Below are 15,240 nucleotides of genomic sequence, written 5' to 3' on the forward strand. Positions count from 1 at the left end.
AGGAAGCATATTCCAGTTACATCATATTTACACTCATAAGCATATTTCTATAAAGCATTATGGGGTGCAACGTCACATAAAGAGCATTGAAAAATGCCGCAAACTGACAACAGAAGCACATGGAATGCTGAGACGGAAAACAGTGCATCACGGGGCATTGAGCCCGGACCCATGAAGCGCCATGATCCCCTGTGCCTTCCCACAAGACCTAGCAGCAGAAGCGGGAGAGCTGCACTGTGGGGTACCCACAGTGTACTGCTCTCATTACCGATGCAAGTGCCACAAGTGTGAATGCACTATGCCACCAGTGGAAGACAATGTGAACACAACAGCAATTTTCTTTAAGCACTTTTTTATCAGCGACCAAACTCTCTGAGAAAAAACTCTGCCTGTGTAGACATAGCCTAAGTGTTTATAGCAATCCTGCTGCCACTAACTTCAAAGAGAGCCCTGTATTTTCTTATTGATGTGACCAAGCATGGACAAGTACAGCATGTCCTGGAATCACATTCCCACCCTTTAAGGATCCCTCTTCCTCAAGGCCTGAAGTCAGTTTCCCTACTCCTTGCCCAGTAGGACAAGAATCCACAGCTGTTCTAGACCAGTGACAAGTGCTACAAGCTAAAGGCTACCTGCAAATATTTTTTCAAATGAACTACCGGTAATTGTAAGGTAGTGTGCTGAATGCCCACAAAACCAAACAAGGAACATTCGTCCTTCTACGTTCAATACTTGCAAATCTCTTCTAGAACAAAATAACTCTCAGAGGGTAAAGAGTTCCCCTAATTAACGCTGACACTGTACAACATAGACTTAGAGTCCTCCTTGAAGATCTAGGAAGGGTCTAAGCCAATAACAATTGGGAGCATTTAACATACCCATTATAAATATCCATGCCAGCCATTTTTTCTTAACAAATAGAAAAGCAGCATCACTGTCAGGAGGTAACAGAATTGTCTCTGGAAAATTCAGATGCCTGCACAAGCAAGATTTGCAAAAGGTATATTAAGCGAACAAAGTACAGTTTTAATTGTAAAAATTAGGACAGTTGAAGACTGTTTTTGTATCCAGCTGACTAGCTATAACTGAGAATTTATTCAGCCAGGCACCATTGCTCATGCTGGCGATTCCTTCTCATTCAAACTTCCTCTTTGCTCCCACTGCAGCCATCTTCCCATGCCAACATCTAACTAAGCCTCCACTCCCTGATGCCATTTTTCCCTCCGTGAGAAATTCCCCGGCTCTGCCCTCTCCCATTGCAGCTATCCCTTCTCAACTATTGTGACCCATATAAAGTCCGGGATCTGTTTCTTCTGTAGGAGGGTCCATTCATTCCACCATCCATCAGACAGTAAACCTCAGGCTGATTTAAAATCAAAGCAACTCAAGATAAAGACTACAGTTCTGTTTGTTTTATAGTTTAATTTAGAGCTGGTGAGAGATGACAGGATGATAGCCCTGGAAAGTAAAGTCCTCATTATCCCCACAATGACTAAGAGCACAAGCAAAATCAGTACAAACTAGCCCACATTGCCATGGGGAAATCATCTTTGATCAGATGTTAGTTCAATCTCCGTACCCATTTAGTCAGGGCCTCTGCTAAGACCACAAACCAGGGTACCAACTGTGGTGGCCTTTTCTTGTGATGGGCTGACCATTCCGTAAGGAATTGAACAGAGACCTGTAACCCATTTCACAGTGGCTACTGGAAGTAATGGATGCTAACAACTTTTGTTCACCACTCAACTGCTCCAGAATCAAACCACCTTCCAGTGATGAAAGGCCTCATATTCCATTACCAATCCTCCCTGTATTCTGTTCCAACTTTCTGTTTGAATAATAAGTCTTGGTAATTTTCTGTGCCTTTTTTTGAGGACTGAAGTTCTTTAAAGAGCTGGTGAAAGTAACACAAGTCGAACAGTATTTCAGAAAGAGTCACAGTATACAAGCAGTGTTCGAGAGCATAACAAAAGGCCTTATCGTGCTATTGTACAACACAGCCCATGAAGGGCTACTGGCTTAGCACGGCAATTTAATGGAACAGCAGTATTAAGTCTTCCTGGAGAGCAAGTTTATCTAATCATTCTAGGATGACTATTCTATTTGTTCTTAATTTGGTGAATCTAGCAGAAGAGTATGGAAGTTCCACGTACTAATAGACAGTGACACTATGGGAATATTCATCTCCAAGAAAGTGGGAAAGAATCACTCCCTGTCATGGAAACAGCTACCCACAGACTGTGCCTCCCCTCACAAGAAATGCAATTATTCTGGTTTTATTTTAATACTGAACTGAACCCAGGAGCGTTCACTGGCTTTCACACCATTTGGAGAAATGCCTGATGTCTGCTTATGCATATTGATGTCACACAAGAAGTCAAGTTGCTATGCCTTACACCAAGGCATCTCCGTGAAATGATGCTAAAAACAGGCTGGTCCTTGAACACAAAAGCTTCCAAACAGTCATTTGTCTGTTTCATCACACTTAAACGGGGCTGGAATATAGAGTATAAAGGAAAGCATTCACAAGTGAAGAATATGAAACCGGAATCAGCCTGCACCATTCAAACAAGACAGACTGAACATAAAATGAGTGAAATAATTCTATTATTTGTAACCAAGGGATTCCATCCCTAAACTCTTTAAAGTATCCAGTCAGTTGGTCATAAAAAGTTTCCTTTTTCTATAAAAAGAGGATACTATTATGATGGGATTTTACATCTGCCTTGTACAATTTCCATACATAGCTAACGTCTTTTATACTTACTTAATCCACCACTGTAGAATCACACCACCAGAATGTTACAGGTCCAAGTTCATTTATACTGCTTACATTGCATGGGGTGGGGGGGAGAGAGTATGAAAGGAAAGCAAATTTATGTCATTGATTTTTTCCCCCTGAATCTCAGCGTCCTGAGAGAAATGAGTTTCTATAATAAAGAAATTTCAGCATTTGTGAGGCAATCCTCTAGGATTTATTGATTTAAAAAAAAAATCTCATTAAACAGAAAAAAAGAGTTTTAAACGGGTATGGGAAAACAAAAAAACCCAGGTCTCTTGGGATCGTCACCAAGCCGAAACAGGATTAGCTTTGTAGTTTCTGTAATCTTCTTCACAGAAGAACGCTAATTCAGTTTCATTTGCTGAAAGGGATAAAAAAATAAATATTCAGCATACCCAATAAAAGCATATGCTTATTGTATTAACCACATAGCAGTCTATTAACATTAATTAGAACCTCAGAATGCATTCAGTGCCTTTTTGGTTAAAGGCAATCACTAGTCACCACCTTGTTTGTTTTTACATTAGACCCAAATACCATGTGTTTTAGTCTGGTTAAAAAGAACTAGAACATTGGCATTTAAATATAAACAAACATCTGCAAAAACCTACAAGACTAATTTCACCAAAGGCTACAAAACAATTTGGACGGCATTCAGCAACCTATGAGATTGCACATTTATTCTTTCTAAGAATCCTAGAAAACAACAAAGTTTGTTTTTTTTCCAGTTAAGGAGGGAGAAAAAAAACCTCTTTTTTTCTGAAATTAGCCTGCAGGTATAATAATTTAATACTTAGAGAATTAGTAGAATATTTTACAGATCACTTTACAATCTCCCTCATGGCCCATCAAAATATGTGTCTGAAGAAGTTAATTTTTGCCCTGCTAATGATTAATTCATAAGGCTTCAACAATATGCAAAGTGAACGACATAAATTGGCTTCTCCAGCAATACTTTCAAATACCTCTAATTATTCACAGGGGATATGGCAGAGCTAAAGGACCCACAAAGGTTCAGAGCAGCCACAATTCTTTCAACCCAGCAGGTCAAGGACTTCCTCTTCTAAAACAATAAGTCAGCAACATTACTAATTCAGAGTGGAGACAAATCTGATGGCAAACCTTCACAATTATTAAACATGGAATTCTTTAAGGTCCTGAGCCAATAAGTTCTGCATTTGCTTTTTAAATTAAACCTGAATTTAATGAAGTCTGCCTGTCTTATACAAAAGGAGCAGGAGAGGTTTTAGAATCTTGACTAGGAAACTGACAAGATTGTTTGCAATGAATGCTGAACACTTTATTAACATACATCCTTGCTCTAGAAATAGGCACGCATTAACTTTGCTGACTAGATAATAGCTGTAATAATAATCACCACCACAGAGGATTTCCTGAAGATGCTTATCTAATACCCTCATAATTTACATCTTTCCAGCCCAATTCTGCCAAATGCTAAAATCAATCCTTTGGTGTTGAGGAGGGTGCTCAGTACCTTGCAGGACTGGGCTCCTGGCTTTTTTAAAAGGGAAATTCTAGAGTTTGCTTCTAGCACATGCTGTGCTGCCTACATATTTAAAATCTAAACATATTAATGAGAGATTTGCAATTGATTTCAATGAAGACAGAACTAATGTCACATGAGACTGTGCATCACTTTTTTTGTTTATTTTTTATATTATCATAGCGCCTAGGAGTTCTAGTCCTGGACCCCATTCTGCCAAACACTGTACAAACACAGAACAGAAACAGTCCCTACCCTGAAGAGCTTTTGCTACGTTTTAATTACTTACCAGAAATGCAAATCTACTCTGAATGGATAAAAATCCGGAGTGGCCGAAGGTCTTACTACACTATTCTGCTTCTGTAAGTCAGTGGAAGAGAGCTTTTCACACTGAGGTAAACTTTAGTACCGTATATCAGAACACAAAAATGGCTCTTCTAAAGCCTCAAAACTTGGCAAGTGTAAGAGGATATTCCTCATTACACAGCAAGAACGTCATTCTACCTCATACAGCAGTTAGGCATTGACGCAGTTAGAACTTGTTGTAGGTATATAGTTAACCTGAATAATTATGGAGGTAGTGTTTTAGTTACTTTTCTTCCATCCTTAAACCACTCCCTCCTCCCCTACATACAGAGAAATAAAAACAGTCTAGTTTATCGCAGTTTGTTTTCAGAACAAGATTACTCTGGTGTGCTGATAATTTACTGAGATTGCATCAAGTTATACCACCTCTAGGACTATGGTACCTGTTTCAAAGGTAGGAATGTACAATAATTCATCAATACTGTCTTGAAGAAGGACGGCACTGGAGGAGGGCAGCTCTAAACAAATATCTGCCACTGTTTCCCAGCCCCTTGCCTAAACCTCTAGGCCAGTGGTTCCCAAACTTGTTCTGCCGCTTGTTCAGGGAAAGTACTGGCAGGTCGGGCCGGTTTGTTTACCTGCCACGTCCACAGGTTCAGCCGATCGTGGTTCCCAGTCACCGCAGTTCGCTGCTCCAGGCCAATGGGGGCTGCTGGAAGTGGCGTGGGCCGAGGTACATACTGGCCACCGTTTCCAGCAGCTCCCATTGGCCTGGAGCAGCGAACTGCGGCAACTGAGAGCCGCGATCGGCCAAACCTGCGGACGCGGCAGGTAAACAAACCAGTCCGGCCCGCCAGGGGCTTTCCCCGCACAAGCAGCGGAACAAGTTTGGGAACCACTGCTCTAGGCCATGCTACCTCAAGTCTTAGGTAGGGAAGACTCATGCTGATGAGGCATATACTAACTAAACTACAACACTTTGAAGTCTTCAGATGGCCAACAACCCTCCTTCCTGAAGAGCTGCTTTTCATCTGAATTAAAAGGATTTGGGTAGCAGGGAAGGCTAAAGAATGACTTTTATTATTAATATTACAGTAATGCCCAGTATATAGTACTTATACAGTATATAGCCTTATATCAGAGGCCCATTGAGCTAGGCACAATAGATACAAATAGTATGAGACTGTCCTCTCCTCAGAGAGATTACAGTATAGAATAAGGGGGGGCGTGCAAAGAGGAAAGGGAGGGAAACTAAAAGTATCAGGTGTAAATACCAAGGAGATAGGGGAATTGATCACGGTGGCCCAATGAGATTAACCAGGAGTAAAGGAATGAAATCAAAAGAGTATTTTCTGATGTTCCATTTATCTTTTCCAATGGTAAGATTTATAATAGTCTCCTAAGGGAAGTGGAGGAAGCACCACTGATTGAAGGATTTTAAACTAGATCAGACAAAGTGCTAAAGAGTACTCTGTAGGGGGAAATCCTGCACTGGCTCTGGAGAGGCTAGGTGGCCTAATGCTGAATGGGTTCTTCCATTTCTAACTTCCTCTGTGATGTTTCACCCAGAGCGTAAGATTGTTGTGCACCAGATTTAAATAAGCAACATTCTAAACTAATCAGTGCGGTCTCAAAGCCTGCGAATTGGGCCTCAAAGTCTCAGCTGCTCTGCTGCCACATAATGATTTTTGCATGGAGCCAAAATGACATCCAGTGACTATCAAATTTGTCATACATAGGCATTTCTTTATACTATTAGCACAGGACATGCGCCATATGCATTTTTCTGTCAGAAAGCAAGGACTCTAGTTGATTTTAAGCACGAGCCATGTTCAGCTCACTTTCTAAACAATATTATTTGTGCTGCCCTGAGCAATTTGAATATTGTGTTGCACATTAAACAAACCTAATCTCATTTCATTATTCCACACTAGTTCCACTACTTAAACTTCTAACCAAAACATCAGCTTAAATGTTACTGATAGGTTATTAGTACTATGTCTGCTTAATCTTATCTGTCAATCATTTAAAATTACCCTCAGCAGAATTCTAAGCATACGTTCTAAAAATCACAATTTGCATTCTGAGCATTTGGAGTGCACATACCTGCTGCCCTCAGCCCAATGATGCGAATGTACATTATCCCCTGGATAATTATCAGGTAGTGTAAAGAGCATCAGGAATAGCATTTACTTTTCAGCAGACTATCCAAACATAATCAGCCAGTTATCAGTATAATGACAAGCACAATGATCAGTACTGTCAGTCAATATCAAGGTACTCCTACCTACTCCAGCTGCTTTCAAAGTGCTGTCTTCTTTTAATATGAGTTTGTCATCATCCTCCAAACTCACTACAAGTTCATTGGTCTAGAAATAAGTAAACAGGAATATAAAGATAAATGCAGGTTTTATTAGCTCTGCCATTATGTTCTCTAAAATACATAGATCTCGCTGTATCCACACAGAAAAGAGGGGGAAAGGAACAGATAGCAAATGTACCTTAGATCCATGTGCTTGGTGAATAATCTTCATTGTATCTGGAAGAAAATACAAAACTTCCCTTAAGATGTGGTTCACTATACTGGACAATGGCACTGTGAGGGTTCCATGTTTGTCATCTCTTGAGGATTTTCAAGTGTTCTCTGTTCAAAAAGAGAAAAACAAAACTCTCTCCACTAGCAGCTAGCCCTGCAATCCAAACATGAAATCTGAGAATCAAGCTAGGTTCTTTTCTTCGTGGGTATTACCACCTGTGTTAGAAGTTCTGTCACGCAAATTAGGGTCTCAAGGACATTTACTCCATCCCATTGTCTTCATCCTATGCCCTCCGTGATACCCTTGCAATCTGTCTTCAGTGAGATTGCACAGGTGCATGGAAGATGACTGGAATTTAATAAACAAATCTGTTGATGCTGCACAAGAAGAAAGAGAACCCAACTTGCTCTCCCATGGCGGTGTTGGCTCTGCTCTGCTAGCAGGAGAAAAAAGTAGTAACAACTTAATTTTGTCACTAAAATAAGCAGAGATGGCAGAATGCACACACAGGGAGCAGAGTCAGTAAAAGGATGCCATTGTTACATACATAGGCACTTTAATATTAAAACAGAATTCCAACACATCTGCGTTTGAACAAACTCAAAATAGGACACAAGTGCTTTTTCAGCAAAGGAGCTAAAAACTTGATGCTATTTACCCACTTGTAAGTCTAGAGGTGGAGGGGGGGGAAATGTGGACTAGAGTAACTTTCAGATTGGTGTGACTGAGTATTCAGAGCTCAGGTACAATAAAGATCACATTCTCAATTATAGGTTTAATCCAAGGCTTTAATCCATGAACATACACACAACTTCAGCCCATTTTGTACATTTTATTCATAGCATTTAAGGATAGTTGAGTTGCCTTGCTCTCCCAGTGCAAAGGTCACTAAAGATTTAGTATACAGTGCCAGTTGCAGTACTACCCATATATCTTAGAAGCAAGACATGCATTAAACAACACTTACTGGAATCTTACCATTACATAGAGGTACTGCAAGAAGACCAAATAATCACACTGAAAACATACTAAGCTTTCATCTCTAGGAAGTGAACATGCGAACTATCAGTGATGTTTACTAACCTCAGCCAGCTCTATACCCCAATGAATGGAGTCCAAGAGCAGCCTACTGGTTTTCAAATCCTAGTACAACTTCACATCCCCAGTCTCTGAGCTGACTTCTTACTTACCCATTCAGTCTCTGAGTCACTCTTGGTTTTATCTGTTCACAGCTCCACCACTGACCACGGAAATGTTTGCATTTAACCATTTGCCCTAAGAAGGAGAGGCTGTTCTAACCCCACCATGTAGATAAAACAGCTTCTTCAAATCCGCGCTAAAGCCTCACCTCCTCCCATTTGACATTTTACCCCAAACTAATCTCACTTGAGCACATAAATAAATTTTACCTTGTGTTCCTCGTAACAGGCTTTTTGTGACAGTTGATATAAAATATTGTCATGAGATACTAAACTGTAATGAACTCAGGTGACAATTCTTTGTATTATTTGTATTGGGTAGGGCCTAGAGGACTCCACCAGGTTGGGTCTCCATTGTGCTAGGAACTGTACCAACATGTGGTAAATGACAGTCCCTGCCGAAAGTGTTTACAATCTAAAAGACAAAATGTGACACATGTCAGACAAAGAAAAGGATGGAGGGAATGAAGTAAAACTAACGGAATGCTTTAGTACAGACTAGCTGTCTGCACAATGTGTAGATGTAGTAAGCCAATCAGAAGCAGAAATCACAGCTTGCTACTTGCCCAGCCAGTATCAGATGACAGTTCTCTATGGGAAACATGGTAGAGGTGCGTTTTAAGGAGGGATACAAAGGAGGATAACATGGTGGCTTTGTGGAACTTCCATCATATTGCCTCATGTGCACAGGAAAAGGTGAAAAAGGGAAAGGAACAGACAAGAGGGCGACCAAGGCTGACATCGTAGGTGCCACACAGGCAGAGTCAACGTAATGACAAGATGGACAGACAGGAAGAAACTAAACTGTGAAGGGTTCTGACAGTGAGAACAAGAATTTTAGGTATGATGCAATGGAGAAGGTTGAGCCAATGGAGAGACAAAGAGGAGGGGGCTTTAGTCCAAGTGAAGCACCAAGAAGATGAGTTTGACGGCAGCATTTTTAATGAATCTGAGGAAATGAGGAAGCAACAGTCGAGCCAGACTGGTGGAAGTTGCACAACTTAGACTGGAAGCTCTTTGGGGCAGGCACCGCCTTGTCATTCTGTTTGTACAGCACCCAGCAAAATGTGGTCAGGGTCCATGACTGGGGCTCCTCGGTGCTACAGTAATACAAAGTAACAAGTCAGTCAAGGTGAGGGGCAATCAGGATCTAGATGCGATGAGTCAGAGCAGGGATAAGGTTGGCCCTTTATGATGCTGGCCAAGAAGAAGCAGCAAGATTTGTACAGTGATGGGCTGAGAGAACCAAAAGAAGGCAGAGTTACAGGAGAAGCCCAGATTAAAGGCCTGTGTGATGAGGAGGATGGTGTTGCTACCCCCCACCATGGTAGAGAAATGAAAGAGAGCGGGCAGGGCTCAGAGGAAAGATCAGGAGCTTCGTTTTGATTCCTTACATGCAAACTCAGCATAACTGGCACCTACGGCTGAGAGGCTAAGGCTGAGCTAGTGTAACAGGAATCAAAATGGTGCCCTGGCGTAGTTCTGTTCCCTCGACTGTACAGTATTTTGTTCAGTCCTCTGAATAGCAATTAGCCATATGTCCACAAGCACATGCGCACAGCAAATCTCCCCTGATGCCACGTGTGGTGACTAGACCAAAAGTTGTGCGTGGGCCTGCAGGTATACCACAGCATAAAGAATAAAATGATAGCCCAGGTCTCCTTCATTTGCCACAAAAGGGAAGAATGGCACTCCAGAGACAGATGTTTCAAATCTCTGGAATTGTAAGTCCTTAAACAATACAAATATTCACATCTGTCCTCTAAATTCAGAGAAACAAGTTGAAGATAGAGACATTAACAAATTAAACTCTAATCCCCGATACATTTCCCACTTGCTCCCATTTTGCACCTCCTGATTCCCCATCAGTGTAAATGAAGAATCAGGCCCTATGCCTGTTTAGTCTCTTGATATAGGCGTGTAATTCCCAGCCCCATTCACTGGAATTACATGTGTGCCCCACTCAGGGAGAGGCTTCATCGGTATGGTAGATGTGGTTTGCTAACTCCGCCTTGGACAGAGGGAGGTGGGAATGGCATTGATGGCAGAGGGGCATCTGTAAGGAAACCCTGGAACAGTTCATCTTGGGAGAGGTTTATGTCTCAGGGAAAGTGTTCTATTGTCATTTGAGTTATTCTTTATGCTGTATAACTGCATGACCCTGCTGTCATCCATTGCACCACTTTTGCTCTAGTCACCAAATAGCATAATTAAAGCCAAATCCCAGAAAAGGGATAAATCTGGACTATATAGAGCGTGTTCTATTCAAAGGATGATACTCTCCACCTGCTTGCACCAAGGAAACTTGCATGTGAGCAGCATTACTTGCAACAATTATTAGAGCACAGAATCAGATTTAAATTTTACCCCAGGCTATTTCATTCCATTTCATTTAATCCCAAGCTTACATTTAGGAGCTTTCCTATTTACTTTAGACATGTTTTCCTCCTCCTCCTCTTGTTTAATATTATGTAAATTCTTTAAGTACATAAATCTAAATATTTTCCACTCGGTGCCTTTAGCTCCTTCTTGGCCATCCCTTGTGACCTCACAATTAGTAGCTGGGTATTGAAATGCATAACCACAAAGAGGACTGTGATTTCAAAGTACTGTGGGTCACAAGCTGCTCTGCAGAATGGGAACAGAGTTTAAAAGGCACTTACAACAATGATAAAAAATTAATATCCTAAAATGCGTTTGCCAATTAGCAGCAGAATGTGTAATGTGCTGCCTAATTCTGAAATGAATACAGAAATTCATAGTAATCGCTGGGTTTTGTAGACACATGATGTAAAGCTAATGGTGTGTGTATGACATTCGCAGTAGGGCTGTGCCAAATTAACCATTAGCTTGACTAGTTGTTTCCTGAAAGCAGCTGCAAAACTATGAGTGTGTGTGTTGCAGCTCCCTTCAGGAAACTAGTCCTGACTTACTACCGGTATATTTAGATGGAAATAACTGTAATGCAGTTAAATCACATGAGAATTGATATAACATACTGTACACACATTTCTTAAAGAATAAGAAAAAATCACATACCATATCTGTATTTTTTAAAGGGAGGTGGAAGTCCTGTTCTTAAAGACACATCTATTAAAAATAAAGAGACTACATGAAAAGGATTGTAACAATTTTCTTTTTATATTTTTCAATGATTACGTCATGAAGCTTGCACTCTGAATTTGAAGTTTAAAATAAATCTCAAATCAGGAAACTTGTCTTAACATCAAAAGTTGAAGAGCAACCGGTGCAACTCTGAGCCCAGGTCCTACAAATTCTATGGCACACTTTACTTGTGTGAGTAGCCCCACTGACTTCAGTGGGACTACCCACATGTATAATGTTCAGGAAAGGTATGCAGGATCAGACCCTTGAAGTCTGATCCTCCAAAGCTATACTGTCATGTGTATCCTATTAACATTTTCATAGGGGCAGAAGTCCTGCGTCCCCATTTGCAAATTGCACCCAAACAATTGGATGTGGAAAAATAGTCTGCTAACCAGCTCCCAAAAGAAAACCACACTACTGAAAATTAGCCCCTTTATGGGCTCAATCTTGCTTGATGTTGAGCAACTCCAGAAGATGCTGAGCACCTGTGTGCATTTCTGGCTGACAGAACTCAGCCTGGAAGAAAACAAATCCCAGAGAAGACACTCATATAGTGGTACCTTCCATCATTGAAAATAACTATGCAGAACACTTCCTCCCCATTTACATGAGATCCGCTTTGCTTTCCCTCTCTGCCAAATAGTGGTGTAGCCCCTGGTCATGTGGAAACAGTGACCAGAGATTCGCTAGATGGCATACGTCCCTAATGCTTTTTGAGTAGCTGCCCAATAATGCAGCCCATGCAGCTTGGGGCACTAAGCCAACTGCAGCACAGCCATGCACAGCACAGCACAGTCTTGCCATGACTGATCATGGGGATTTCCAGGGCAGTGCAGAGGGAGGTAATGCCTACATGTAGTTGAACATCCTCTGTGGGATCAAGGGCCAAATCCCCCATGGATCCCTGGCTCCCCAGCCCCCTCCATCCCCAGCAGGTCAAAGGGGAACATGTGGAGCTGGCAGCTTCAATGGAGCCACAGGAGTTTTCTCATTAATTTGCTCCTCTACACCTGCTTATGCACAGATAGCAAAGTACAGGGACCAAATAAGTGTGTAAGAATAACAGTGCCTTACCATTCTTTACAAATGTCATGAATTGCTTTACAGTCTGGTCCAAATTAACTCCATGATACACCACAGGTCTGAAATTACGGTGCTCAAAGGAGCGAACCAGGCGAACAGTAATGGTTGAGTTTTCTGATGACATGTGAATTAACTGCAAACACCCTAGAAGATATTACAGAGAGTAATTACTGAGTTATCTCTTTGTACAAATATAACAGCTAAAAGAACGAGGTGCAGGTGTGTTAGTCTGACATTCCCAAAGAGTTACAAAATTTTAAACATGCTGTGGCCTCACTTTAAGCCCAATTCTGTACCCCTTTTGCCATGACTACGATGGGAGCAAGAGCAGAGCCATAGCCTCCTCCCTGACACAGGATTGTCCACAATTTAAGGGTAGAATTTGACACTATATGTCAGATGGCCCAGTTCTGCAGTTGTTCCATGTACAGAACTGCCACTGAGAACAGCAGCAGCTCCATGAACGAGCCACAGGGTCAGGCCCTATATTAAGAAGAAAAAAAAGATTGCAGAAAAATGGTTTAAAGCTGTGCGATACATGTTTTGCTTTTAACTTATTTGTAAATCCAAGTCTCTGAAAAGTCTGCTGTCCATTATGATCCAAAGGATGGAATGACACCATAAACAAAAATAAAAGCTTATTTATAATACATCAGTATCGCACAGACACATCATATAGAAAAATGCCTGTGCTGCCACCTAAGGCTCATCTTTACATTGTATAACTAATTAAAATTAAATCCAACAAAATAATGGTGATGAAGATAACGTACCGGTGTGTGATTTTTGTAGGAATTAGGGGGCAAAATTCTCCTCCATTTACACTAGTATAAATCCAGAGTAACCCCACTGGATTTATACCTCTGTAACTGAAAGCAGAATATGGACTGGTAGGTGGGGGGGGAGGGGGGAGTTGGCTTAAGTTTGCATTTCTCCCCCTCTTCCCCTTTAAGTCAGACAGAGATTTTAGTTCAGCACCTTCACAGTCAATTTCCTGTCTCTGTAGCCAGCAGAGCTGTTTCCTACCACTGATGAGATCCCCAGTCTTCAGTGGTAGATGCTCTTCCACTTCCTCCATTTCCGTTAGTTCATTAGCTTTCTGCAACAATGACACTGGGCCACAGCTTCAGTGCCAGGAAGTTTGTCTTTAGCACAGAGCTACATTTCAGCTGCCTTTGCAGTTATCTCCAACTGTCTGCACAATATTTTCACGCTCTCTTGCTCATTCTATTTGTCTCTTACGTATTGATTCCTTATGTATTTGTTGCCCTCCAAAAACTAAGAGACTTGTGTATCTGAAATGTTTTAAATTGTTTATTTAGTCTTTCTCAATCAATCATAGATACTTATATGGTCCCTATTACCATAGTATCTGAGCACCTCACAACACTTATGCTCATTTATGCTCACAACACTCCTTTGAGGTAGGAAAGTGCTATTTATCCAATGGGGAACTGAGGCACAAATCTCCCAAGTCCCAAGCTAAAGTACTAAACTCCTGAGCTATCCTTTTAAGTAATTCACAGGGCTTCACTTCCATTTTTGTTTAGAAAGGGATCCTTCTGTCCCCCAACTTTACCAAACTTTTGCAGGTGAGGGGACGGGTCACATTTAAAGTTTTTGACTCAAGTTCTATGCCTGAAGCACAATAATCAAGTTAAAACACAGTACATCAGCATCTCATTTATATAACATGTACATACAAAAACATATTATTTTGTATCTGAAAAGAGGGTTTTTTAATTATGCTAAAAAGAGGTGAACATTTTCCTGGTCCTTCTCCACACAGGACCGAAAGTTGAAAGACCCTTAGCACAGAGAAGGACCCTGCTAGGTTCTGAACGCATTCTACCCCCAGAACTATATAAGATCATCTTGGGGGAAGCAGATTCTAAGGTGGAGAGGAAGAGAAGCCACTGAGTTTAGCATTCAGCACCTAGATGAGGAAATGCTGATATCTTAGACTGAGCTAATCATGAGATGGGCCAGATTCTGTGCTGCACTTCTCAGAAGGCACAACACAGAAAGTGCAGCCCAGAAAACCAACAAACTGTCCAATGCAGACATACTGATGGTCAATTGTACTCTGTAAGAAACAAACCATCCCTGGACTTGTGCTTAGATATTTCTTCCATATCCAAGACAGACACAAGATCACCAAAGCTAACTAAAGAGCTTTGCACTAAAGCCCTGCCCCGCAGTGTACAGGAAACCAAAGGTCAGGGAATCCCTTTTCTGTTGTATCTCATCAAAGAACCCAGGAATGGATGAGGACTCCAAGTGACAGTTCACCAAAAATTCCCTCATACTGCATCCCCCTGCCTCATACCCCAGTGTCTGCTACAGACAGTCCCCTTCCCCCTCACCCCACATACCTGCCACAGGCAGCCCCCTACCCCTCACACACACCCCAACTGCCCTTCATTCCCCCCGCACACCCACTACAGGCAGCCTCCAATTTGCTACAGGCAGCCTCCCATCCCTCACCCCCCGACCTGCTTTGTCACTGTCATGTACTCCTTGTACACCGTACGTAAGTTGTAGGGCTGCTACTAGTAGGTCAGGCTTTTATACCAGATTAAGGCTCCGTCTACACTGCCACTTTCAGCGCTAAAACTTTAGTCGTTCAGAGGTGTGAAAAAACACCTCCGAGCGACAAAAGTTTTAGCACTGAAAAGCACCAGCATAGACAGCGCTTTATCGCCGGGAGCAAAGCTATGG

General features: G+C 41.6%; 1 protein-coding gene across 3 annotated transcripts in view; it reads right to left on the reverse strand.

Moving 5' to 3' along the window:
* Positions 1-15,240, reverse strand: part of C11H2orf76 (chromosome 11 C2orf76 homolog) — a 19,661-nt gene continuing 4,421 nt past the window's right edge. For all 3 annotated transcript variants that reach the window (XM_039494083.1, XM_039494085.1, XM_039494084.1), the window contains exons 2-6: positions 12,511-12,663; positions 11,368-11,418; positions 7,094-7,131; positions 6,880-6,961; positions 1-3,143 (exon numbers count right to left, since the gene is read on the reverse strand). In XM_039494083.1, coding sequence (XP_039350017.1) covers positions 3,067-3,143; positions 6,880-6,961; positions 7,094-7,131; positions 11,368-11,418; positions 12,511-12,663 — 401 coding nt within the window. In that variant the 3' untranslated portion in view covers positions 1-3,066. The remainder of the gene's footprint in view (positions 3,144-6,879; positions 6,962-7,093; positions 7,132-11,367; positions 11,419-12,510; positions 12,664-15,240) is intronic.

Source organism: Mauremys reevesii, linkage group 11 (assembly GCF_016161935.1).
Source record: "Mauremys reevesii isolate NIE-2019 linkage group 11, ASM1616193v1, whole genome shotgun sequence".
Taxonomy (NCBI): domain Eukaryota; kingdom Metazoa; phylum Chordata; order Testudines; family Geoemydidae; genus Mauremys; species Mauremys reevesii.